We start from the raw sequence: 27,728 nt of genomic DNA on the forward strand, positions 1-27,728 counted from the left end.
ATGTTATCCAGAGGAAGAACTGTGGGAGTAGAAACACAGAAGAAAAACAACTGCTTGATCACATGGGTCAATGGGGCTATGATCAGGGATGTAGACTAAAAGATCACCCTAATGCAAATATCAATAATATGGAAATAGGTCTTGATCAGTGACACATATAAAACCCAGTGAAACTGCACATTGGATATGAGAGGGGGATGGGAGGAGGGGAGAGAAAGAACATGAATCATGTAACCATGAAAAATTTTTAAAAATTAAAAAAAAATGAAGCTATAGTGGGGGAAAGAGGAGGACCAATGGGGGGGGGCAGGACTGCTTCTTGGGGCAGATGGGACAATGAGAACTGACAACAGAGAAGCAGAGACACTCAGTCCTTCTTTGGTTCATTTCTCTGTCACTGAGAATGGCCTCAGAACAAAAGTGACTAACAGGGAACTGATGCCCAAGATAAGAAGACAGTGAGAGCCCACTCAGCTGGTCTCAAGGAATCCAAGTCATTTGGTCCAGATGCATGACCTCCTTCCATCCTCAACCAACTGGAAGGGGGATTGCTGACTCCCTGTCAGAGATGCCTGAAAGACTGCAGGAAAAGGAAAAGTTACTACAGGAACAAAGGAGGACAAATGTACTGATTTTCAAAAACAGGAAGTTGAGCAGAGTCTGCTCAAAAGAGAGCAATGAGTTTGCCTTTGATCTCAGGGAAAACTATAGAAGGGACCTGTTAAAATGAAGACAATAAGAGGGTAGCTGGGTGAATTGAATTAAGTGAATTGAGCTCCAGGCCTAGAGGTGGGAGGTCCTGGGTTCAAATCTGGCCTCTGACACTTCCTAGCTGTGTGACCCTGGGCAAGTCACTTAACCCCCATTGCCTAGCCCTTACTACTCTTCTGTCTTGGAACCAATACATAGGATTTATTTGGAAGGTAAAGGTTAAAAAAAATCAACTGGGACAAATTGTGGTGTATGGTGGTGATGGAATTCTATGGTGCTGTAAGAAATGATGAACTGGATGATTTCAGAAAGAGCTGGGAAGACCCACATGAACTGATGCAGAGTGAAATGAGCAGAACCAGGAGAACATTGTACACAGTAACTGGCAATACTGTGGGACGATCAAATGTGATAGACTGAGCTACTCTCAGCAATACAATGATCCAGGACAACTCTGAGGAACTTAGGACAAAGAGTGTTGTTATCCACCTCCAGAGAAAGAATTGATGGAGTCAGAATGCAGAAGAGGGCAGACGATTTTTCAGTTGTTTCAATGGGTTTACGTTTTGGGGTTTTGGTTTTATACGATTACTCACTCACAAAAATGAACCATATGGAAATTTTAAAAAAGAACAAGCTGAGCACTACGAAGCCCTAAAGATACAGGGAAAAGCAAAAAGCAGTCCCTGCCCTCAGGAAGCTCATGCCCACTGCAGGAGGCAACATGCAAACAACTAGACACGAAAAAGATCTCCACAGGTTTAAGTGGAAATAATAACAGAGGGCGGCACTAGGTATGGAGTTATGGAGGCTGAGAAAGGCTTCTTGCAGAAGGCAGGATCCTAGATGGGACCAGAAGGCAAAGATGACTGGGGAATCTCTAGACAATTGTTAAGATGTGGTTCCATTGACCACAGACCATAATGAACTCCTTCCTTTTTCACAGGATTTTAAACTACTAGATCAGGAGAATGATACTGTTTATTGGATAGTCTCTCCTTCTATTCTTGTGGAAAAGACAGAGGTGGACTAGAAGATGAAGGGTAAGTGACTTGCAAAGTCATGCAAGTTTTTGGTAACTGCCTCTGTTGGGGTCAGGCTGCACCTGGAATATTGTGTTTTAATCTATAAGCATCACTCATTAGGAAGGACCAAAGGGCAGCTAGGTGGCGCCATAGTGCATAGAGTACTGGGCCCAGAGTCAGGAAGTCTCATTTTCGTGAGTTCAAATCCAGCCTCAGATACTTACTAGCTGGGTGACCCTGAAAAAGTCACTTAACTCTATTTGCCTCAGTTTCTGCATCTATCAAGTGAGCTGAAGAAGGAAATGGCAAATGACTCTAGTATCTTTGCCAAGAAAACTTTGAATGGGGTCATGAAGAGTCGGAAACTACTAAAACCACCAAATAAAAGCGTGGAAAGCTAGAGAGCAACCAAGAAGGGCAAAGAGAATGGTGAAGGGCTTTGAGATCAAGATATATTGGAATCCACTGAAAGAAATAGGCATGTGTGACTTGGAGAGGGCTTGGAGAGCATGTGATAGACATCTCCGAATATCAAAGGCTGTTGCCCAGAAGTGGACTACACTTGTCCTGTTTGGCCCTAGGGAACAGAACTGGAAGCAAATTTGTAGAAGTGGCAAAAAATTGGGGCTTGAAGTCAGGGAAAACTTCCCATCCCACTATCCCAAAGAGGGCTGAGCTTAGGATGGAGTGGGAGCTCCCCTAGCTGGAGGCTGGATACAGCACACAGCCCGTTAGGCTTGCTTTGGCGGATCTTCCTCTTGGGTGTGAATTGGAACCAATGACCTCTGAGGTCCCTTCTAAGATGTTGTGATTCATCTAGTCAAACCCATTCACTTTACAAAAGAGGAAACTGAGGCCCAGAGACAGAATAGAGTGGAGTAGAGCCTACATCTTCAGGTTAGATCAAACCCAGTGTTTTTCCCACTACAACGTGGCGCCTCTGGCCTAGCCTATCTGAAACAAGAATCCCCTCCCTCTGGAACATTCCTGGCAATTGAATTTTCGGGCTCTCTGGAGGCGGCCTTGGTACACATCCCACAGTCATTTCCTGGTTTATATAAAATGCCTTATTCCTTAGACTCATGGAATTACAAGCAAAGGTCATGGGGTGGCCTCTGGTGAGATAAGCCAGGACCCGGCGAGCCTGCCAGTCCAATCCACTCCATGTTCCCCGTTTGGCTTGGTTGTCTTCCCAAGGCAGATGTTATCATGGTGCCCAACTTCTCTGAAAGAAACGTCTCCACCATATGGTGGCTGTTTGGTATTGACAACCCAGAAGGAAAGTCGATTACTGGCCAGCATCCATCATCAACACAGCTCTGAGTCACCCTTAGACGGGGACTATCACTCCCCAGGCTCCGTCTCTTCCCCAAAAGGTCACTGGAGAGTGCACTTCCGACCGTGTGTGTGCACGCGTGTGCAGGTGACCAGATGCCTCTCTGAAGCCAAGAGGAAGCCAACAAACTATAGCAGGAAGGCTTGAAGTTAAGACCCAAAAGACAATGGGAGAGTAGCCTGGAGCAGGAGAAATGCTGGCACTGGAGCAAGGAGCCCTGGGCTGGAATACAGGCTCACCATGCCTCTGACTCGATGTCATCTGTAAATAGTTCTTGTGTGATGCCTGCCGGGGCTACCGCAAGGACAGTGGCTGTCATTGTGAAATAAGTGTGATTCGGTGGTACATTGGGGGGAGAGGGGGCGCTTTGGCCTGGGCAAGTCGTTTAACCTGTTTGCCTCAGTTTCCTCCTCTGTACAGTAGGGATAAAAGCAGCGGAAGGATTGTGGTGGGTATCAAATGAGAAGCGTGCATAGAAATGCTGGCTACTAAGAATATGGCAGAAGGGACAGAGGGCTGCCCTCCAAACCAGGAAGAGCCAGGTTCAAGCAGTGCCTCTGACACAGATTGTGGGGCCAAGTCCCTTTACCTTTCAGAGCTCTGGGCAGCTCTCCAAGAAAAGTAAGTAACAGAGATGGTGCCAATCTGCATTGGGGTTCGAGTGCCTCACTTGAGAGCTCCCTAGACTGGTGACATCACAGGTCTTTCTCCTTCTTATCTTGTTAAGATATTTTGGGGGGACAGCTAGGTGGCCGAGTAGAAGAGAACCGGGCCTGGAGACAGGAGGTGTTTGACCCTTCTTAGCTGTGTGATGCCAGTTGCCTAGCCCTTACTGCTCTTCTGCCTTAGAACTGATGCTAAGATAGAAGGGAAGGGTTATTTTTTTTTAAAGGAGGAGGGGAAGCAGCTAAGTGGCTCAGAAGATGGAGAGCCAGACCTAGAGATGGGAAGTCCTGGGTTCAAATTTGGCCTTAGACACTTCCTAGCTGTGTGTCCCCAGGTAAGTCACTAGCCCTTACCACTCTTCTGCCTTGGAACCAATACACAGTATTGATTGTAAGATGGAAGGCAAGGTGTTTAAAAAAATAAAGTATTTCTGGCCACCATCCTCCTATTTGAAAGGAGGGGGATGGATGGAGAGGCTTCCCAGGAATCCTGGGATTCCACACCAAATGCATTGGTTCCACTCTCAAAGAGAGGTATACACACTCATTGCACAAATGCCACAGTGACTACGACAAATTCGATTTAATTAGGAAAGCATTTATTAAGCACCTACTATGTAGACAAGGCAACTCAAGAGAACCCAGACCATTTCTAGAAGAGCTATAGGATGGTCACAAGCAGCACCTTGGGATTCCCCAAATCCATACCCTATCCCTAGCCTCAAGGCGACATACAAATCTCACCTATTTTTTGAAAGACATGTCCTCTGATCCTAGGAGCCCTATTTTGATAGTATTCAAGAATGTGTGGCAAGGGCAGTTGGGTATCACAGTGGGGAGAGCACCAGGCCTGGGGACAAGAGGACCTGGGTTCAAATCCAGCCTCAGACATTTCTTAGTTATGGGACCCTGGGCAAGTCTACTTCATCTTGATTGCTTAGCCCTTGTTGCTCTTCTGTCTTAGTTCTCTTAGAACTGCTACTAGGACAAAAGGTAAGGGGTTATAAAAATAATTAAAAAAAAGAATGACTGGCAAGCACATCTCTGGGTAATGCCTTGACATTCTCTCTGCGAGCCTCAGTGCTATTGAAAGATTTTCACTCAAGGAATTAAAAACAAACGTGAAGGTGAAACGGCAGTACGTTTTCAACCCAAAATGCTTTTCAAGGAAAAAGTCACTGTTTCAGCATTTTTAAACCACCTGGTTTATTATTATACTCTTAAAAAAGCAAATTGCATTTACATAATCACTCAAGGCATCCTGGAGTCCAGTCGTCAGTTGCTAAAATAGATTTTTCCCAACCAACTTGTTTAGAGAGAAATTTCCTTCTCCGTCTTCTATACATGCCTAATAGCCAGGCATTCAAATAAACTGTGAGGTTGGGCCGCTTAAGGCCACATCCTCATTAGAAGCCCCAGCATGGGGGCTTCAGAGCCCAACACTGAAGGTCTTCGAGGGAGAGCTGAAACATTCAGATAAGTGCCATCGGGAGAGGGGGAGTCGGTGGGCTCCTACAGGCTTACCCCTGGGGGACAGTAAAGGAAAGACAGATGGGTGAGTTCTGAGAGGCGCCAGGGCTATCTAAACTCTGGGGGACGTCACCAAGCACTGCTAGTAATTGAGTTTCAGTTACCTGCAGGGTGGGGGAATGAGGGAGAAGCACTATTGGCCCAACAGGAGAAAGGAGTTGAGAGGCCTCCTTGGCAAGCCCACAATAAGCCCCATCACCCTCCTGGCCTAGTTTTGTGATCACAAATATGGCGCTCCGAGGACCCTGGTGCGCCATTGATGCCTTTAGACAGTGCCACTTGTTACAGATAATGATGCCTGGGCCCATCCCCTGTTGTTCTTTGTGCCCTCCTTCTGAATGGAATGGCACTGGGAGAAGGTTGATGGCAACTGGGTCTCCCCCTCACCCAAATTCAAAGAGGCCTTTGAAAAGAGGAAAGCGCCGGGGCTCGGTGGGCCGGGAGCCACTCCCTGGGGTGTGGACGACTACTAAGGTCACTTTTTGTAAGTCTGCACCAGCGTGTTGACTGGTAGCGAGCCACTCTTGACCTGAGCTCGGATTTCGGCTTGGTGCTTTAATGTAAAGACCAGGGCTCTCACTGTCCGCCGATACGGCCCATTAATGAGACGGGAGCAGAGATGAAAAGCTTCACGCTCGATATTTTCAACCAGTGGGTGATCCATCTAAAAAAAACACAGCAAAATTATCAAATGAGGACCTTCCGTTTCATAAGGATTAAAAGCGGTAGAAACTGGAGCTTGGGGGCTCAGAGGCCTTCATTAATCAACTTAAATTCAAGGAAATCTACTTCCTGTCACAAGAGAAACAGGAAGAGCAAATTAATTCCACCCTGGCAATTAAGGAACAAGGCCATGTGCTATGTGACAGGGACCTCATTCACAACCCCAGCTGGGTGGTAATATTTGCCATTATAACAGGAAACTTGCCTGAACTAAGTAACTGGTCCTGAGGCCTGCTACTCTGCAGCTCCAGGAACTACAAAGGAGAACAAGAAATCAGGACAATACTGCGTATTCTAATCAGGACAGCAGGGTCATCAGGCCACAGGACCCGGGGTGGGGGGAGGGAGGGTTGAAATACATCAGTGGTGATCTGGGAAGCCTGAGGTGGGGGTACAGAGTACCCACAAAATCTCAACTTGGAAGGGATCTCACAAGGTCCCACCCGGTCTGCCTAGAACCTGCCTAGAACCAGCTAGCCTTGCTGGAGGACCTCCAGTGAGGGCTGCTCACTATTAGCCATAACAATAATTCGAATTTCTGTTGTGTTCTCCAATTTGTAAAGTGAGTTCCTCACAAGAAGCCTGAGTAGGGGGCTGCTGGGTAGCTCAGTGGATTGAGAGCCAGGCCTAGAGACGGGAGGTCCTAGGTTCAAATCCAGCCTCAGACACTTCCCAGCTGTGTGACCCTGGGCAAGTCACTTGACTGCCATTGCCCACCCTTGCCACTCTTCCACCAAGGAGGCAATACACAATACAAAGAAGTTAAGGGTTAAAAAAAAAAAAAAAAAAAAAAAAAAACACAAGAAGCCTGAGTGGGAGATACTGCCAAGTGTCACTGCTGTTATTTTTCAGGTGAGGAAACTGAGGATTGGAGAGAAACTGGCCCCACGTCACACAGCTAGTTGGTCCAGATGCCTGAATTCAGTCACTTGACATTGTAGCTTTCTCCTCTGACTGGTGAGTCTCTGCCCTGGACTGCCATCTCTTCAGGTGCCTGGGCCAAGCTCGCTTCACTCCTAGCTCCACTCCTCACTTTCTGGATTTTTCTACCTGCACACCAGCAGCTTTGCTCCTGTACAGGTACCTGTACCCCCTTACCGCTCCCCAATACCTGTTTACGGCTCTCTTGCCCTGTTAGAATGTAAGCTTCTGGAGGGCAGGGCCTGGTTTTCTTACTCATTTCTGTATTCTCAGGGCAGGACCTGGCTCAGAATAAGCCTTATAGGCATGCTCTATATATCATCTAGCTGTCTGTCAAAAACCATTTATTAAGCACCTACTAGGTGTTAACACAGGGGTGTTAAGCCCTGGGGATTAAAAAACAAAAAAAAGCAAAGGACAGTCCTTGCCCAAGTTTTCACAATCTAATGGGGGAAGCAACATATAAACACTATTAAAAACCTCTAGTCATGGGGGCAGCTGGGTAGCTCAGTGGATTGAGAGCCAGGCCTAGAGACAGGAGGTCCTAGGTTCAAATCAGGCCTCAGACACTTCCCAGCTGTGTGACCCTGGGCAAGTCACTTGACCCCCATTGCCTACCCTTACCAATCTTCCACCTATAAGTCAATACACAGAAGTTAAGGGTTTAAAAAATTAAAAAATATTATAAAAAACAAAACAAAACAAAAAAAACCTCTAGTCAGGATAAACAGGATATAAGCCATAGAGGGAAGGCATTAGCATTAAGGGGGACTGGGACAGGTTTCCTGTTAAAGGTGGGATTTGAGCTGGGGCTTGAAGGAAGCCAGAAGACAGAAAGGAATCTCAGGCATTGGAGACAGTGAGTGAAAATGCCTCCATAGTATCATTGAGGAGGATCTCTCTCTCTTCCTTTGTCTCTGTCTCCCTTCCTCCCTCCTCTTCCTTTTTCTCTTCTTTCATCTACCTGACTATGCACCCACCCACCCATTTGATGGACTGAGCCACTCGACCCTGACCTCGGGTTCAGCATTCTTTCCAGGACTTCATGGGGACTTCTCCCTCCCCCTCAGCCCGTTCTGGGTACAAGGGGTGCCCATTTTATTCTGGGGGGGATTGGAGGGAGAGAAGAGGTGGGGAGACCTTGCCACTTTTCATTACATCAGGCCACAATCTGCCTTTCTGTAAGGTTTCCCTGTTGCTTGCAGTTCTGCCCTGCCTCCTCTCCTGCCCCTCTAGATAAAGGGGGTCAGAAAGGTATTCAGCCAGAACATAGGAAATTAAACCAAAAGAAGTTGCCCTGATGTAACTTTTTAGATAAACACAGTCTATTATTTAATTTTTTATAAACATTACCATATAAAATTGTTCACAGAACCTGGATTCTCAGTGCAGAGAACATCTGGATTATTGGGAAATTCTGCTGTGAATGTTTATGCAAATAAAAAGCTTTCGGTCCTAAAACTCAGCTAAAAATATCAGGTCTACTTGCTAACAGTGCAAGGCAGGATCCTGACATGTCAAGTGCTACTAAATCGATTCTCTGTCCCTTCCCAACCATTCTGGAAAGTGGCTTAGCTAGGGCAGGGGAAGTCCAGGGACTTGGTCAAGGTCTGGCCTTGCCCTCTGTCCTCCCCACCTGAGCCCCTGAGCCAGGCTGTAGCAGAGCTCTCCCCTGTATGGCTCGTCTGAGGCCTAGAGGGATGGTGCAGACCTGGACTAGATCTCCTTGGCTGTTCCACAATCCAGACCAGACAAACCAGCCTGCACTCATCCTGAAGTCATCTGGACTCCCTGACAAGGGCAGCCCCAGCATTAAACAATGCAAGGGAAAGGCGCTACTCAGCCTGGCATTCTTTACAGTGCAGCAGACACCAGAAAGCCCCCTTCTCCCAGCATACATTGAGAAAGGGACAGAATTCCTTTCTAGAAGATCATGGGATCTAGGCCTGGAAGGAAACAGTAACCATCCAGGAGGCCTGAGCTACAGTCCTGACTCAGAAGCTTATTAGTCACTCGTCCCAGGACAAATCACTTCAGTTCAGTGTCCCCAAGGGCATACTGAGGCCAGCAACCCTAGAGATGGCTCCTTCCCCATCGAGTAGTGGGAGAAAGTGCTCTGAGGAGCCAGGAGGAACCTGCGGTCCAGGAACTGAGTATTCAGAGTCCTCCATGGGGTCAGATTTAAAAGTGTATGGAGATGCCTAGTAGGCACCAAGAGAAGAAGTGCTGGAGAGAGACAGAGAGAGAAAAAAGAGAGAGGAAGAGAGAGACAGAGAGAGTAGAGAGAGAGAGTGTGTGTGTGCACGTATGTGCTAACACTGCATGTAAATTGTGGCTCAAATGAGAACAGGAACTTACTGTAACAAGGCTCTGACTTCATAAAAATGTATAAAAAACATCTGGGAAATTTATCAGGTAAATGAATGGAGAAAAAAGGAACAGGCTTGGTAAAAAACAAAGTCTAATGGGACACAAAGGGTCTGGTTCTGGCCCTCTGCTGGGAAGCTCTCAGACACCACTCCTCTGTCCCTTCTCCGCAACGTGCTCCCTCTGTCCTTAGAGTGCTCACTCCACTTTTGCAGGCCTTCTCCTTTACACTTATGTCAACACTTCTGTTTGGCCCCTGGCCTCTTTCTGTTTGGGATCTGTAAAAGAGCCTTGCAATTTCCCAGCACTTTGCCCAAAATCTGGCACAGTCAGATTAGTAAACATATATTTATTTATTGAAGGCATTCAAGCCCACTGGTCTTTCTCCTGTTTAACGCTTGGCTTAACTCCCTGTCTATCTCTACAGGCTGCCAAAAATATATATTCTTTTTTTTTTAACATTTATTTTCATTTTTTAGAAAAGTTAACATGGTTACATGATTCATGTTCTTACTTTCCCCTTCACCCCCCCCCCCCACCCATGGCCGATGCACATTTCCACTGGTTTTAACATTTGTCACTGATCAAGACCTATTTCCAAATTGTTGGTCGTTGCATTGGTGTGGTAGTTTCGAGTCTACATCCCCAATCATGTCCGCCTCAACCCATGTGCTCAAGCAGCTGCTTTTCTTCTGTGTTTCCTCTCCTGCAGTCCTTCCTCTGAATGTGGGTAGCATCTTTTCCATAAATCCCTCAGAGCTGTCCTGTGTCATTGCTTTCTGCTAGTACAGAAGTCCATTACATTCGATTTTACCACAGTGTATCAGTCTCTGAGTATATGGTTCTTCTGGATCTGCTCCTTTCGCTCTGCATCATTTCCTGGAGGTCTTTCCAGTTCACATGGAATTCCTCCAGTTTATTATTCCTTTGAGCACAATAGTATTCCATCACCAGCATATACCATAATTTGTTCAGCCATTCCCCAATTGAAGGACATACCCTTGTTTTCCAGTTTTTTGCCACCACAAAAAGCGTGGCTATAAATATTTTTGTGCAAGTCTGTTTATCTATGATCTCTTTGGGGTACAAACCCAACAATGGTATGGCTGGATCAAAGGGCAGGCAGTCTTTTATAGCCCTTTGAGCATAGTTCCAAATTGCCAGCCAGAATGGTTGGATCATTTCACAACTCCACCAGCAATGCGTTAATGTCCCAATTTTGCCACATCCCCTCCAGCATTCATTACTCTCCCCTTCTCTCATTTTAGCCAATCTGCTAGGTGTGAGGTGATACCTCAGAGTTGTTTTGATTTGCATTTCTCTAATTATTAGATAACAAATATACATTATGATGGACAAGCTCCACAAGTTGCATGTCATAAACTGGTAGTAAGTATTTTTCATCCATCTGGTCTTTGCTGTGTGGATAGTCTGACCAAATTCTTCTAGGTGACTAAGGCTCTTGACTAGGAGGCTCTGAAAAGTTCTGGGGGGGCTTGATGCAACGAACACAATGTCATCCACAAACAGGAGCATCTACAAAACCTCATCATACGATGAGAATCTCAATCAGGATGAGCTTCCATCCACAATGGCAAACACTTTTAGTGAACAGCTAGGAGCTGTTTTATATCTTGCCTGAAGATTATAAGCAGAGGGTCACTGAAGAGGGTTTTTTCTATCATCATCTCTTTCAAGACATTTTGAATGACTTTGATGTATGGAAAATACTTTGTTGACAGTCTTTAAGGCAACATATTGCTTCAAATGAAATACTTCTGCAAAATCAACAAATAGTAAGAACAAAGGGATTTTGTCTTCTCTTTATCTCTCAATCAACTGTGAAATGGCAAAGATATGATCCATTGTAGAAGCCTCTTTTCCCTACTAGCACCATCATCCACGATGCTCTAGATTCTTGTATTCAATGACTCTTGAGAGTTGACTCTTCTCAAGATTTTGTGTAGTCAAGAGAGTAGGTATCAGGGTCAGTAGCTAAGGATGTTCTGTTGGTGCTTTTCTTTTGGGGGGGTATTAATAATAGCTAAGCTCCCCACACACACACTTCTGGTGCCTTTCATAGACCAAAAGCTTTACTAATGTATTGTCTCTAACATGGATCTAGAGACATTTGGTCTAAGCCAACTCCTTTCCCCACTGTTACACTTTTTTTTTTTTTAAGTATCATTCCTCCTTTAAGCAAATCTGTGGCTGTAATGTTGGTTGGAGTCCAAGTAAAAGATTCTCTGTCACTTTTTTTTTAAATTTTTTTTTTTAACCCTTAATTTTTGGTGTATTGTCTTATAGGTGGAAGAGTGGTAAGGGTGGGGAATGGGGGTCAAGTGACTTGCCCAGGGCCACACAGCTGGGAAGTGGCTGAGGCCGGGTTTGAACCCAAGACCTCCTGTCTCTAGGCCTGACTCTCACTCCACTGAGCTACCCAGCTGCCCCATCTCTGTCACTTCTAACCTGGCTCCACTCTAGATACTCTGGACTATTACCCTCCCTCCTTTGGCACACACCACCCTGCCCTCATACATACTTATCAGTACCTTTTATGTGCCATCTCCTCCCAGAAGAATGTAAACTCCAGAGCAGGGGTCAGACGTATGGCTCTTTCTGCAGGAGCCATAAAGTCAATTTTTTTTCAGGCTCTGTTACAAGAGTACACACTGTGAGCACTGTACGGCTCTCACGGAATTACATTTTAAAAAATGTGGCGTTTATGGCTCTCACAGCCAAAAAGGTTGCCGACCCCTGGTCTAGAGGGCAAAGACTCTTCCTTTTGCTTGTATTTGAACTTCCAGCACTTAGTGCAGTACCTGCCATTCAATAAACACTTACTAAATGCTTCATCTGTCTACCCTTGATGGCAAAAACAGTTTGTTATAGCAATCTTGGCAGATCTTTTCCATCTTTTTTCTGTTGTGGGTTTTCTTCCACTTTTATCCTGGGGATGACTCTGCTTTCTTTCAGTTGGTTTTATCCTCCCCAGATCCTCTCTCATTTATGAAGCAATGCTGCTCATAGTTATGTGTGATCCTTCTTCAAAAAATATTGTAAACAAGTTTATATATACATATATATTTGAAACCAGTGTTGCCTTTGGTGGCCATCACTCCTCTTCTGCAGATTGAGCCAAAAGTGTGCTGACTAAGGAATTTTTTAAGACCTTTTGGTTTCCTTGTTATGGCAATTGATTTTTATCAGTTAAACTTTTCTGTGAAATCACTGGTGTCAATGCCATTTCTGCTGTCCATTACCCAATTTTCATTGTCAGTGGCCTTATTAAATAGTTTGGAATTGAGTTGCTTCAACAGAATGCCATGCTTTTTTCTCATTCTTTTTTTTTCTAGTTACTAATTCTAATTCTTCTTCAGATAACTGTCTCGAGATTTCCACACCAATCATGTGTCTTTTCTTGTCATTTTTTGTAATGTTATTTGCAAGTTGCCATGTACAGTGCCTTCTGATTCTTTTCTTTAAAAAACAAACAACTTTTTAAACTCTTACCTTCCATCTTAGAATCAATACAGTGTGTTAGTTCCAAGGCAGAAGAGCAGAAAAGATTAGGTAATGGTGGTTAAGTGACTTGCCCAGGGTCACACAGCTAGGAAGTGTCGGAAGCCAGATTTGACCCTCTTGTCTCTAGGCCTGGCTGCCCCCTGATTTTTTTCTTAAGAAAGTATTCATGATATGAAAGTGAGGGGCTTCTTGGGCCTACAAGTCTTTGGCCTCTCATTCCTCCTTTTTAATCAATGCTTCCTTATATATTTTGTGCCATCTTCACCTCTACACTAATGTCACTATGTGTTGATTTAATTTGGCGACTCTTATTGAGATAGTCTAGAATTCCTTTACTTCTACATCCTGCACAACTGATGTGGGCTCATAAGTTCCATTTTATTTTCATAGTGACCTTTCTGCAAGTGTTTACCACAAGCATGGCAATGTGAGCCAATCAAATGTCAACTGACATGTTTCTTGTTGCCTTTGCATAAAGGATAAAAGCCACTTCTCCAACACCTTTCTCACAAGGATGACCTATGAACCATCCTTCCATTCACCTACAACTTTATTTTTTATTTATATTTATTTTGGTTTTACATTTAGAATGTTAAGACTGATATAATTCTATTCCTGCCTAGGAATATCCACCTTCTAGGTGTCTGGACAATGATCAGCTAAGTTCAAGAGGAGGATTGGAGATGGTCTACATATCTTTGGCTTTTATGCCTCTCCGGGCCCCCTCTTTGGCTGCTCTAATTCTATCATTGCTAAAGCAGAGAAGTAGGCTACAGAGGCCTGGAAATCATCTATTGCATTTCTGTCTCATGGGTGATCATGGGCAAAAAATTCATCATCACGTGGTCAGCCTTTTGGTATTGATAGGACTCCCTGTATTTGGTTAGGTTAGTCCTCAGAAAGCAAACCCATCCCTGGAGCCTTCCCAGCATGGTAGAACCTACCAGAGCTTTTAGAACTCGGGGCACCTCTATGCTGCAAGGATGCATTAGAGGAAGATTTGGTGGAATCTGTTTTTTACAAAATACATTTAAGTTTGAGAATTTGAGTTATAAAAATAATAATAATATACATACTATATATATGTACACACACAATATGAATATTATAAAAATGAAAATATGTAACAAAGTGAAAATAAAAATGCGTGGGTGTATGTGTTAGTAGAGTGAAGGAGCAAGCAAGAGATCTGAATTTGTATTCCCCAACTTGGCCACTAAGTCCTTACATGCCCTTGGTGGTCAATTCTTCACTGAGCCTCAGTTTCAAGTTTCTTCCTATGTAAAATCAGGTTTTTAGACTGGATGACCTCTAAAGTCTCTTCTAGCTTTAAAACCATAAGCCTGATAGACTATTTAATAAATAATTTGGGGATAACTAACATACCAATACTTGGTTAAAACATGAACATGAAATAAGACAGAATTATAAGCCATGAAGTCCACACTGTGCTGACTGTATCAGCCTCATCAATCCCACATCTTGGAGGGGACTGAACACCTCCCAAAAGAGTTTAGCCTAACTATCACTCGAGGCTAAGCCTAGGGGACAAAGAACACTTATGGTCCAGATTATAGTAAGTAGCTGCAATTGGCCAACCCAGAGTCCTTAACTATCAGGAAACATTACGGCACTCTTGGTTAGATATGGCTGGGTCAAAAACCAGACCCAGAACTAAATATGAAGCAGAAGAAAATGAGCTAGATTTCCTTTGGGAAACTGGAATTTTCTCTTAATGAACATAGGATCATTGATCTTAAAACTGGGAGCTCAGAGATCATTTAGTATTAACCTGCTCATGACACAGAAGAAGAACCGAGAGCCAAAGAAATCAAGTGACTTGCCCAAGATCACACAAATAATTAATAGGCAGAATAAAGGACTTAAACCTGGGCTCTTAAACTTTCCTACTTTGTCCACTGCGCTACTATACTTCATGCTCCTAGCAGTCCTTTGAAACAAGAGATGATTTTTTAAAAACATTTACCTTCTAAGAATCAATATTAAGTATCAGACCCAAGGCAGAATGGGAAGGACTAAGCAGGTTAAGTGACTTGCCTGGAGTCACACGGCTAGAAAATGTTTGAGGCCAAATTTGAACTCAGGACCTCCTGTCTCTAGGCCTGGTTCTCTATCCAATGAGCCACTCAGGTGTCTCTTAAAGTAGTCTTTCTAAAGTCCAATATGAAGGATGTGTTGTATGGCCACAAGTCAAAAGGAACGTGACAGCCTTCGAAGAACTGATGCAGCAGCAGAAGGCCACCTGATGGTGTGAGTGGGTTACACTGTATGACAAACAGGGAATTGGCTGAGAAAACCACCATCGGGTCTGGAAAACCAAGGGAAGCTCGTGCATGCTGGGAGGACACCCTGTGGCACACTGATAGACAGACAAGGACAAGAGTCACCCAAGGGCCAAGGATGGAAGAGTTGCCAACTGTGTTGCTGGAGGGAATACCCCTACTGATGAGAACACAGATCCATCTGAGTAATTCTTTCTACACCAAGATGGCATATTCCAGGGCCGATTCTCACATCTTATCGTGCTTATAATGAGCAGAAGCAAACAAGCCCCTACAAGGAAGGAAAGACCCATGCCCTGAGAAGGAGGAAACCCAGATTCAAGCCTTGCCTCAGCTAGGGGTGAGACCTCAGGAAAGCCACTGCTCAAAGCCTCGGTCTTCACTCAATTCAATAACCAGTCATTAAGCAACTACTCTGGACCACAAACCCCAACTGTTTCTGCCCTCAAAGAAGCCACACATGAATACAAGGTGGCTGCGAAGAGGCAAAGGAGATAAAATGTGCAGATTAGAGCAGATGATGTCTTCAGTCCGCCCCTGTCTCTTCTGACATCTTTTCTTCTAAGGTCTCTTCCTTCCTATGAGCATAGCCTGCCTTCAAGCTCTAACATTCTCTGCTTCCATGCTTGTCCCTAAGTGGATTTCCCATAGCTCATGACCAATGGAACACATTGATGAGAAGGCTGGTCCAAGTTAGGGATGTACTGTGTGGCTATGGAACAAAGCAGAGTTAGCAGGCCCATGTGGGGACTGTCCCTCTGACCCTGATCTCATTAGCACCATTCCCTAACCAGCACACTGTTTCTTAACGCCGACAATACAGGCTCGCTTTTAGAACGACATTCATTTTTTTTAATGATCACAGACAGAGAGGTGGGAAGGCGAGTGGATAATGAGGAAGGGGAGCTAAGAGAATGACCCGGCAGGAGACTTTCATATGAGGAAAGATCTAATAGGTACAAGAGAATAAAGAAGAGAAAATAAAGGAAGAAAGAGCCATGGCCATGAAGATGGGTTTTCTATTCATCTCGTCTACAATTCCAAGAACAAGGAGGCAGTCACTGAAATGGAAAAGGAACAAATTTATATTAATAAGGGATGGACTTTTTGGTTGCATGTATATTAACTTGTGGCATTGGCAGCAACAGGATGCTGGGCAGACGCAAGGGAGAAGCACTTCTCAGGACTTGGAGAAACAGCATCTGGAAGAATATTGGCCAGAATCAAAAGGGCTGATACGGGATCCCGGGGGTGTGCTCTCCTGCCTGATTAATTAATCTTTATGACGATCCACCGCCTGATTCCAGTGGATTCAACCCTGGTTACTGTCAGAGGGCTGATGCAGAACTAGAAGGATCACCAATTCATGCCAATACAGAAACACTGGAGGAGATAACAGACATTTTGAGTTGCTCAGCAGTACAACTAAAGTGTTTGTATCTGTATTCCATGATATACAAAACCCATGAAAGTGCCATTGAGAGCTCTTTAGGCAAGGGAAACAGATTGAGTCTGTTTTCTTCTCAATGAGGATCAGCCTAAGAGTCAGACTTTTTAATTTTGTGCTTTGGAAACTAACCCATTCAGTTCTGCTGAATAGAATCTTTTTTTCCGGATTAAATTGGAAAGCGCTAACGAACGTATCACTTTTTTAACTTTGCTTTGTAACACTTGAGTACTGAGCACTTGACGTGCCATTTAAAGGATAATTAATGGATAAACTAAAAGGATAATTATTATGGAGTTTAATATAGCAGGCAAACTGCTCATTAATCCTTACAGCAAGGCTTCGTTATAATCATTTACTTAAAAAGATACCACAGGGAGCTGATATTTACCACTACATTAACTATATATTATTCACCCCTACTGTACATTTCTCTAATCAATTTTGATTTATTGCAAAAATACACTTTGTTTAAAATACCAAACAAGTCTCGTCAGCTAATCGATATTCCGTAAAATTAGACAAGACACCAAACTACCGTGTTATTTTATCTTCCTCCTACATGTGTCCCTATTAGAAAAGATACCTAGAGGAACACTTAGCCCATAATGAGTACTCAAGAGAACCATGGAACTTTCAAGCTGGAAGGGGCCACAGAAGAGAGGGTCGAATCCAGACCTTCGTGTTTAGATGGAAAGGCAGAGGAGAAGGACTTGTTCAAGGTCAGGGACTAAGTGACATGGAGCAGAGCTGCCAGCTCTCTCCCAGGGTCGGGAGCTCTCTCTTTTAGGCCACTGTTGCCATCTGAAGAAATACAAACCCCTGCCCCTTGGACGTGAAACCTCAAAGAATCTACCCCAAAGCCACTGGGGCCTCTATAGTGGGAAAGGACCATCTCCCTCACTGAGTCTTCACCCTCATTTTACACTGCCCTTATTGGGAGGTAAGGAGGAGCCCTGTCCTGCTCCATGCTAAGGGTCAGCAGCAAAGCTGAGCCACAGGCCCAGTCCCCTGATTCCAGATCCAGAACTTTCCTCTGACAGAGGAGGAATGAGTCAGAAGCATTAAAACATCCTTCTAGGACCCTCAGGGAATTCAGGCTTCCTGATTAGACAGAAGCAAAATAATGAACAAATAGGCTTCCTTCCACCACACGTTCCCCAGACCATCATCTTCACACTTGCACCATGCTACGGCCACTTAATCCCCCGTATACCTTACAAAGCTAGGTATGGCTGCAGATGCCAATTTGGCCCAAGTGGCCCACACTTGGACATGGTCCCCCCCCTTCTATTTTTTTTAAACCTTTACCTCCTGTCTTAGAATCAATATTGAGTATCAGTTCCAAGGCAGAAGAGCAGTAAGGTGAGGCAATGGGGGTCACACAGCCTTCAGACCTCATTACTCAAAGAGACTAGTGTAACAGTTTGAAGGAGAGAAATGCAGTTTGCCAGTAGAAAAACTGACACGGGACCATAATTCCTAAGAAAACGAATGAACTGATAGGCTTGAAGATTAAATCCTTGCAGGCATTTTGGAAGTTGCTTAGAACTTTTGCCTTTTATGTAAATTTTGGGGAAAGAGGTGGGTAGTACATCTTTGTAGGAGTTTGGCTATTTTGATATGGGAGGGATTTGAACTGACTAATTAAATGTTCTTTTTTCTTTTCTAATAAAAAATTTTAAACATAAAAAAAGTGTCTAAGAAAAAAAAGAAAGTGTCTAAGGCCAGATCTGAACCCAGGTCCTCCTGTCTCTAGGCCTGGCTCTCTATCCACTGAACCACCTAGCTGTCCCTCACTTCCATTAGACAGCTATCTAATTTAATATTTTCAGGATTAACTGGGCCATGGAACACTTGTGGGCATGAAATCTTATTGATGGTACCCATAAATGTTGATCAAGGTGGGGACATCTCATACCGCAGGATGGAATCTCCCCAGGACCAAGGGGAAATTTATAGGCTATTAAGTCTATTGTTATACCAATAATTGCTGTACATAATGATAATGCACTTCATATTTAATATATGGAGCCCAAAATATTATCATTGGAATATCCTCCCAGAACCCCAATTCCCATAACCCAGATCTCCTGGGATCTGCTGAACACAATTTAGGAAACAGCCAACGACCCTGTATTCGGTAACAAGCTTTTCTTGAAATACTTGCTTCGGGGTCCTAGAGACAAATTTATGAAACTGCTTGTAAACCCCAAAATCTTAACAAATATCCATCAAGCCAAGTACCCAGGCCCAGGAATGCTCCTGGGACCAGCTCCGACTGAAGCAGACACACAGCTGCCCAGGGATGGGCCTGGCCAGGCCTTTCTGGCAAGAACATTACCTCCAACTCCATGGCTTCAGATAATAATTTCTGGGCATTCTTCCTAAGGGCCTCAGTTTGGGGGTCACTGCGGACTACAATTGAGGGCTTGTCTGAATGCTTTTCAATAAATGTTCTCCATTCAGTATAAACTTCATTGGCAAGACTGGCCACCTCTCCATCTGAATGTTTGCGCATCTTGTTCACGGTGTGACCTAGAAGAAAACGACAGACACCCAGGAAAAGAGGGTTGTTTCTATTTTCCTCTGCCAAACCCAACATCAGGTCAGAGTGGAAGAAGCTACTTGGACATCATCTCTGCCCCCATTTTGTAGATGAAGAAACTGAGTTGAAAAAGATCCAAGGTGACTTGGTCAAGATCAAATGATTGATTTTAGATGGCACGAATCATCCCAGACCCATTTTACAAAGAGTAATCACCACTCTGGGAAGTCAGACAACATCAAAAGAGAGAAAGGTTCAACAGGCTTCAAACATTCCTTGGACAATTCCATGAATATGTTTTTACACACAAGAACTGATAATGTACTATTACCAAAGAGAAGCAGGGAATCTGGGACTCTTTTCCCAGTTGCATGGAGGAGTAAAGGTCTCATTCCCCCACAGCAATGGGCCGCCAACACTGAGCTGGGTAGGGAGAAGGACTCCCTTCCTCCCCTCTCTGAGGCTCTGGAGCCCTGAAAATCAGGCTTGGGCTTTTAGTCTGCTCCATTTGTCCTTTTCAGTTCCAGGCACAAGTGATGCAGTCACTGGATGCAGGAGCTCAAGTCATGAAGCCTTTGGAGCCAGGATTCCAGGCCAAATGTTGCTGCTAAGCTAGCAGGGACGCCCTGAGAAGGCAGGGTGCTGGGAAGTAAGCCCAGAACTTGGTAATACTGATGCTCTAGGAGCCAAGCTCAACTATGTCGCTAATCCTCCTCCCATCTCCAGAGGCTGAAGCAGTACAGGTGATGGGAAGAACATTTGTATGGGGGTTCTTGCAATAGCTTTGAAACAAATGTGTAAATATTCCTTTGTAAAAACCTGAAAAAAAATGTGCAAGACGGCTACTTCCCATCTAGACCTGAGCAGATCTCCTTCTAAGGACTAGTGCTTGGATGGAGCAAGAAAATCCGATAAATCTTTGAAATCATCCCCAATGATCCCATTTCAGGTCCAACATCAAGAGAGGTGTCCATGCGGCCCTTCCATTAACTCAGGTGTCAACACCAAACTGTTCTTGACCTAACCACGAGGAATAATCTGAACTCTCCCAGGAGTGGCGCCTTTCTGGGAAGGGAGAACTCCATGATCTGAGAAGAACCATATCTCTGGGGTCCCAAAAAGCAACTGGGGACCCATCCAACCCTGGGAACTATAAATCTGTATATATTTACATGTGTCCTCTCTATGTGTAACCAGAAAAGGAGGCATCCATTAACTGGGTAATAGCTGAACAAATCATGGTAACGAATGAAATGGAATCCTAATGTGCCATATGAAGTTTCAGAGAAACCTGGGAAGACCTGTATGAGTGGATGCAGAAGAAGGTGAGTCTAGAACAATTTCTGCTATAATGACAATGTCGTAATAAATAACTTTGAAAGACTTAAGAACTCTGATCAATGCAATGAGCAGCCCTGGCTCCAAAGGACTGGTGATGAAGAACATTCCCCATCTCCTCCCAGGGAAGGGATGGACTAAATATGAGGAAGACTCAATTTTTTTTTTTTAAATCCTTACCTTAGAATCCATCCTATACATTGGTTTCAAGGCAGAAGAGAGGTAAGGGCTAGGTAATGGGGGTTAAGTGACTTGTCCAGGGTCACACAGCTAGGAAGTGTCTGAGGACCTCCCATCTCCAGGCCTGGCTCTCAGGCCTCCGAGTCACCTGCCCCACTCTTTAATTCATCCAGTGTAGGAATTTGTCATGCTTGACTAGGTATATCAGTTACAAGGGGTTTTATTTTCTTCTTTTGTTTTGTTCTCAGGGGAGAAAGAAAAAAAAAACATGTTCATTAATGGAAAAATAAGTATTACACTTAAAAAATAGAAAGCTGGAGCAGTTTTAGTGGACTGCAGATACAACAAGCGTGTACCCACTGTGTGAGGCAGCACAGGGTGAGTAGAGAGCAACAGGAGGCAGGCTTTACTGCTGGCTCTCCTCTGGGTTAAGTTACACATGCCGCACGACAGGAAGGATGTGAAAAAGGTGGATTGCTGGCAGGAGCAAAGCCAGGAAGCTGATGGCCCTTAAGGCTAGCCGGGGATCACAGAAGCCCTCTAGTCTGGTCCACCCCAATTCCCCCATCTGATAAATGAGGAAACGGAGGCTGAGATAAGTCAGCGGACTGATCTAACATCTCACAAGGAATCTCACAAGTCGGAGACAAGATTTGAGCCTGGGTGCCAACTCTCAAGTCAGGATATTTCCCACTCTACCTCCATGGTCCCCTAAGTGTACTGAAGGGGAAGAGATGGTCTGGAGAAGAACAGACTTGAGGGCTTCTACTCTAGCCCAGCAGAGCACAAGAGCTACTTCAAGTACACAAAAGCCTTTGGGGCAGAAGACAGACTCTGGAGAGGGCAGAGCTAGGGACAATGGATAGAAGTTGGAAAACCTTCCTTGGGGTGAAAGGTAGCTGGCCCTGCATCAGGGAAACTCCTCCATCAGTGTCAAGGAGGCTGCGGAGGGGAGGCCTGACCTACTCAGGCCCCAACCAGTTGAACCAGAGGTGTCAGAGGTGCCTCTCCTGGGCCAAGGGGTCTAGGCCTCTCTGAGCAGGATCACCAGGCTGTATGCAAGGCAATAACCAAGCAGAGCCAGACCTGGGGTCCCTAGACACCCCTTTCCTGGGCCTCAGTTTCTTCCTCTGTTAAATGAAAGGGCTGGAAGAGATGACCTCAAGGTCTCTCTCAGCTGCAGGACTCCACAGAGGTTGATTGTCTACCTTCACTTTGAAGGCCAGACTGAATAGGCTTCAAACAGCACCAGGACACTACATTGCTCTCTCAAAAAGTGACTTTTACTTCTGTGTGGAACCATGGATGGGTTCCAAGTTCTGTAAAGATCTTCAAACAAAATATAAAATTCCACTAGGAAGAACCAAGGCAGGTAGGGCCTCCCAGTCCTCCCCACTCCTCATCATTGCAGGCTGGGTCATGGGTCTAATCAGCCCTCAGACCACACGGAAAACACAACTGGCAGGCCCAAGCTTTCCTCCCCTAGAAGACACAATGAGCAGATTTGGGGGCTTAAAGTCCCAGGAGCAATAATAAAGAGAAGAGTAGCTTGGGAGACTTGATCACATCCTTTACCTTATTCTGTGGATGAGAACTCAAAGGGGGAAATGATGGTGGATAATCTTTGGAGATAATCTGCCTGGTAGATATGAGAGCTGACTGTGCTAAGAGATCACAGGGATACTGGAAAGAGCTGAGGGTAGGGGGAAGAGACTGGCTTGGAAACCCAGCCCCAATACCCCATGGCTGTGAGACTCCAGGCAAGGCATTTCCAATCTCCTCAGTTTCCTCCTCTGTAAAACGGGAAGAGTAATCCTTGTATTATCTCCCAAAGTAAATATGAGAAAAGTCCTAATGCATGGCTCAATCAACTCCAATGGCTCCCTATTGGTCCAAGATCAATTCTAAAACCTCTGCTTGGTATTAAAAGCCCTTCATGATGGAGCCCCCTCTGACTTTCAATCTTCTTACACTTACTCCCCCTGACCTCTAGATCTAGTGACCTTGCTTTCCTACCTGTTCCTCACAAGATCCTGCACTTCAGGAATCTCCAGGCCTTTGTGCTAGCTGGCCACCATACTTGGAATGCTCTCCCTCCTCACTCCCATCTTCTGGCTTTCATGGCTTCCTTTAGGTCTCACCTTTTGCAAGAAGCCTTGCGGGGCTCTCCTTAATCTTAGGGCCTTCCCTCTGCAGATCACTTCCAATTTATCCTGTATTTATCTCATTCATTGTGATTTCTTTGTACATGGTCTCCCCCATTAGATTAGAGGAGAACAAGGACCTTGGCACTTAGGACAGTGCCTTGTACATAGTAGGACTTGCTAAACGCTTGTTGATTTGTGAGTACTAAAACACTAAAAAAAGTCATAATAAAGCTGCCAGATCTTCCTGCCCAATTTGGCAGTCACAGAGACCAGGAAGGGAAGTTCATTTTCTCTGTCCTTGGACTTGAAAAGTGAGCAGGCCTTGAGTGGAGCCCAGAGGAACTCACTGCCTATCTTCCAGGTCTGGGCTCCCTTCTCTGGCGGGCCAGGCTAGGCTGAGTCCTTTAGATCCCTGGGCCTATGGAGACAGGACAGCACACACCACATATGGCACCTGGGTCACAGGGCCCCATCTTTTGGCCAGGGCTATCTACCTTATGGCAAGAAGCCCAATGAAGAATAGAAATATCACCTCTCTCTTAAAAAACCCACAATGGCTCCCTGAAGTCCATCAAATAAAGCAGACACGACTGCTCCAGGGGTTCAAGGCCCTCCACAGTTGGATTCTAACTTACCTGTTCTTTCCTACACAGCCTCCAGTTACTATCTCCATGTATTTTCCCCATGGTAGCGTGTGCTCCCTCCTCACTTCCATCTTGGGGAATCTCTCATTTCCTTCAAAGCTCAGTTCAAGAACCATCTTCTGGATCTGGAGACTAGAAGCTTCTAAAAAGATTTTGATTCATCTCAATTCAATTGGTTTCCTTTATAATTCTCTGTATTTTATGCGTTTAAAATCAGGATTCTGAAAAGGGGCTCGTGGGCTTCAGGAGGATCCCAAAGAGGTTCAGGCCACAAAAAAGGTAAAGAACCCCTGGCTAATGCTGTCTATACTGCTGTCATTGTTCAGTAAGGTCTGATTCTTTGTGACACCATGGACCATGGCTATCTATAGGGTTTTCTAGGCAAGGATGCTGGACTGGTTTGCCATTCCTTTCTCCAGTGGATCCTTTTGACAAGCAATCAGAGGTTAAGTGACTTTCCCAGGATCACACAGCTAGGAAGTGTCTGAGGCCAGATTTGAACTCAGGTCTTTCTGACTCCAGGCCCAGTGTTCTTAATCCTGAGCCATAGCTGCCTCTAATGCTGTCCATGTCCATACAATGGATCCTTTCCCTGAATGTCCATCTACTGAATGTCCATCTCCTTTCCTTCAAGGTCCAACTCAGCTGCCATTTCTCCCATGAAGCTATCCCTAAGGCCTCTTCTTCCACCTCCAGTGAATAGTCTTTCTTTCTCCTCAAGTTTCTTCTCTTTCACACACTTATCTCAATCTCCCTGTAGATTACAGTCAAAATTTAAAAAGCATTTTTTAAGTGCTTACAGTGTACCAAGCACTTTATACACTGGAGACAGATCCCTACCCTCAGAGTCCTAAAGCAGACCACCACAGGACTCCAAACAGGGACTCAACAGCTACATTGACAGCTACAGGTGAAAGGTAGTAGCTTGAGAGGAGAAGCTGGAGCGAAGAAAGGGGGACCAGGAAAGGCCTCCTGGGGAACGTGAGAGTTTTGAAAGACACTCAGGATCCCAAGAGGTAGATGGAGAGGGTTCCAGGAGACACTCAGTACAAAGGCATAGAGATGAGAGATGGGGGTGAAGAACAAGTCCTCCAGCATGGCTGTCCTGAAGACTGGATTCCCAGCAGGCTGTAAGTGCCAAGGGAGGGGGTCTGCCTCATGTCTAGCTTAGCAACCTACAGAGCCTTGAAAATAGTAGGCGTCTAACAAATGCCTGAATTGAAGATATCAACCAATTAGCAGTTATGGATTAAGCACCCACCATCTGGGCAGACCTGGCAAAGCACTAGAGATGCAAGTACAAAGAATGAACCAATTCCACTCCCAGCAGAATGACAACTGGTAAAGCAGCTCAGAGCACCGGGAAGGAGAAGTAGAAGGTGGATGGGCCTGGAAGAGCTTTCTGTCCGGAAAGCGGCAGTGGCAGCGGCTGTCCAGCTGCAGAGACTCCAGCTGACCCTGGGGATGGAGAGGGAAGGGGTCAGCTGCAGACATCCCTCAGCCAGTCTCAGGAAGCCCCAAGGACTCAGCACTGTCCAATGCCAGAGGCCAAAAAAAAAAAAAAAAAAGGCCAGGATGGACAAAGAGAAGACACAGAAGAAGCACAAGAATGAGAGTATGTAAGGGTGGAAAGGAGCAGGCAGGAGGGACTTCCTACACTACAGCCCCTTCCATCTCCAGACTGGGGGTTTCAGCTCCTCTAGCTCCAAGACTGTCAAGGATCATCTTTCTGGAGAGGAAACAAATGGGATAACCATTGCTCCCCCAGCACAGAGCACTTTGAGTGCTTTCCATTAATTCTTGTTTGATCTCTGGAGGGACGTGCTATTCCTCTCATTTCACTGATGAGGAAATTGAGGCAGAAAGAGCTTCACTGACTTGCCCAGGGTCACATAGCTGGTTAAATGTCTGAGGTAGGATTTGAACTCCAGGCCCAGTGTTCTATGCACAGTGGCACTTTCTTGATACCATTACTCCAACTGTAATTCTGGAAGCTCCTGGATACCCGAGTGACGTGCAAAAAGAATTCTCTGGCAGGGAGGGGAAGGCCAGTGAGGCAGGAGGGCATCAGTAACGACCAAGCACTGGCCTGGCCAGACCATGTGAAGGCCAGCCATGCCTCTAAGGGCCTTCCACCCATCTGAGCTTATAGCAGCCCCAGAGATGATGGGTGTACCGGGGAAACTGAGGCTCAGAGTATGAGGCGAGTCCCCTTGCCCATCCCTGGTTGATATTAGACATCTTGCTGACCCTTTGTCCAGCAACCAGCCATTCTCCTGTGCCATTCATGAGGCCTTTAGACAGATTAAAACCCAGTTCTCAATCCAGCTGAGGGAGCCAACGTTATCTCCCAAGCAGATGGCCCCTTGCTTGGCTGCTTTTCTCTAAAGCCAGGCTTTAGCTGGGAGAGAAGGAGGGGGCAGAGCCAACAAGTTCCAGAAAGCCACATGAACAAAAGGCCAATGGAGGTGTCAAGTCCAAAATGCCTCGATGCATACATCTGGAGGATCGCATTCCATTTACAAAAGGATTTTCTTTAGAACTAAACTAACTCTCTTCAGAAGTAGAGGAGCCAGAAGCCGAGGCCCCAGGGAACTTAAAAGCAGCCAAAGAAGAAAAAGAGCAATGAAGTTAAGTCGGCAGGAAAATGGGACCTCAAGGCCTCTCTTTTCTAAGAACCCCCCCAAGCAGGGGATGCACTATGGGTAAAGGGGGGTGTTCCTCACTACCAACTGAGCTCTGGAAGTTTCCTTCTTAAATGCCTAATCCACGGACTTTTCCTTACCAGGTGTCAGGCTCTGTGCTGGCTACAGGGAATACAAACACGTCCCTCCCCACTAGGGGCTTCCATGCTATCATACAATCCCAGGATTACAGTGGGTAGGGGCCCCAGCAGCCACCTAGATGAAGCCTTATTGGAGAACAGTTGCCCATTATACGCCCAATAGGGGTCTGAAGTGAGAGGGGAGCCTACCACATTCCTGAGGCAGCCCCTTCTGCTCTGGATCAATCATCACTGTTAGGACATTTACCTACATCTGTCCTTTTGCCACACTCTTCCTTCCCACACCCTCCTGGTGCTGCCCTCCTCCCTGGGCAGTCCTTCACATGGCTAAAGACAGCTCTCACGGCCCCCCCCCCCCCGAGGCTTCTCTTCTTCAGCCAAACATGCCCATGTCCTCAATCCAAAGGGCACGCACCTAACCCCCTTGAACATGCTGGCAGCCCTGCCCTGGACAATGTCCAGTTTATCTTTGTCATTTCTAAATTTTGACAGCCAGAACTAAGGGGAAAAATTCCCCAAACTCCCCGAGATGGCCTATCCAGGGCCAAGTATAGCAGGACCCTTAACTTCTAGTCCTGGGCACTTGCCTCTTTTGAAAGGAGTCACCATCAACCTGATCCTCTCCCCATCCATGCCCACTGGGCCCCATGTGACACTAGAAGCCCCCACACATATGTCCTGGCCATTTTTTACCCCTTGGCCTCCAGGGTGCTGAGCTAACTTCATTCTCCTCCTGTTCTTCAATCTTCCTCAAGAGTCCCTCCTCCTGCCCAAAGGGCTCTAAAGCTAAGTATACTCTCTGATCCAGCAAAATACCACAACTAAGTCTGTATTCTAAAGAAATCCAAAAAAGGGGATCTGTACCAAAATATTTCTAGTAGCTCTTTTTTGTGGTGGAAAAGAATTGGAACTAAGGGGTTGTCCATCACTTGGGAAATGGATGAACAAGTTGTGCTGTACAGTTGTAATAGAATACTACTGGGCTATAAGAAATGATGAGCAGGATGAATTTGGAAAAAGCTGGAGAGCCCTACATGAACCGATGCAGAGGAAATAAGCAGAACCAGGAGAACACTGTACACAGTAACATCAATATGGTACAATGATCAATTGTGAAAGATTTAGCTACTCTCAGCAATACAATGATCTGGGACAATTCTAAGGGACTTAGGACAAAGAATGCTCTCCCCCATCAGAGAAAGAACTGTAGGAGTCAGATGCAGATCAAAGCATACAGTTTTTCATTTGATTTGTGTGTGTTTTTATTTTTGGATTTTGGTTTTAAAAAAATATTCTCTTACAACATAATCAATATGGAAATATATTTTGCAAAATCTTACATGTATAATCCAGATTAAATTGCTTACAGACTCAGGAAGAGGAGAGGGAAGGGAGAGAGGGAGACAATTTAGGTATTATAGTTTTGGGGAAAGTATGTAAAAGGTTGTTTTTATATGTAAATGGAAAAATAAAATATTAAACGAAAATAAAAGAAAAGAACAGAGCCTATTTAATATCTCTCTCTCTCTCTCT

The 27,728-nt window shown here is 45.2% G+C and overlaps 1 protein-coding gene across 1 annotated transcript in view; it reads right to left on the reverse strand.

The window, feature by feature from the left end:
- Window positions 1-4,719: 4,719 nt before the first annotated feature.
- The window catches only part of TCEANC2 (transcription elongation factor A N-terminal and central domain containing 2), a 42,755-nt gene continuing 19,746 nt past the window's right edge, over window positions 4,720-27,728 (reverse strand). The window contains exons 4-5 of the mRNA XM_044673879.1: window positions 18,898-19,091; window positions 4,720-5,931 (exon numbers count right to left, since the gene is read on the reverse strand). Coding sequence (XP_044529814.1) covers window positions 5,743-5,931; window positions 18,898-19,091 — 383 coding nt within the window. The 3' untranslated portion in view covers window positions 4,720-5,742. The remainder of the gene's footprint in view (window positions 5,932-18,897; window positions 19,092-27,728) is intronic.

This window comes from Gracilinanus agilis, chromosome 4, assembly GCF_016433145.1.
Source record: "Gracilinanus agilis isolate LMUSP501 chromosome 4, AgileGrace, whole genome shotgun sequence".
NCBI lineage: Eukaryota > Metazoa > Chordata > Mammalia > Didelphimorphia > Didelphidae > Gracilinanus > Gracilinanus agilis.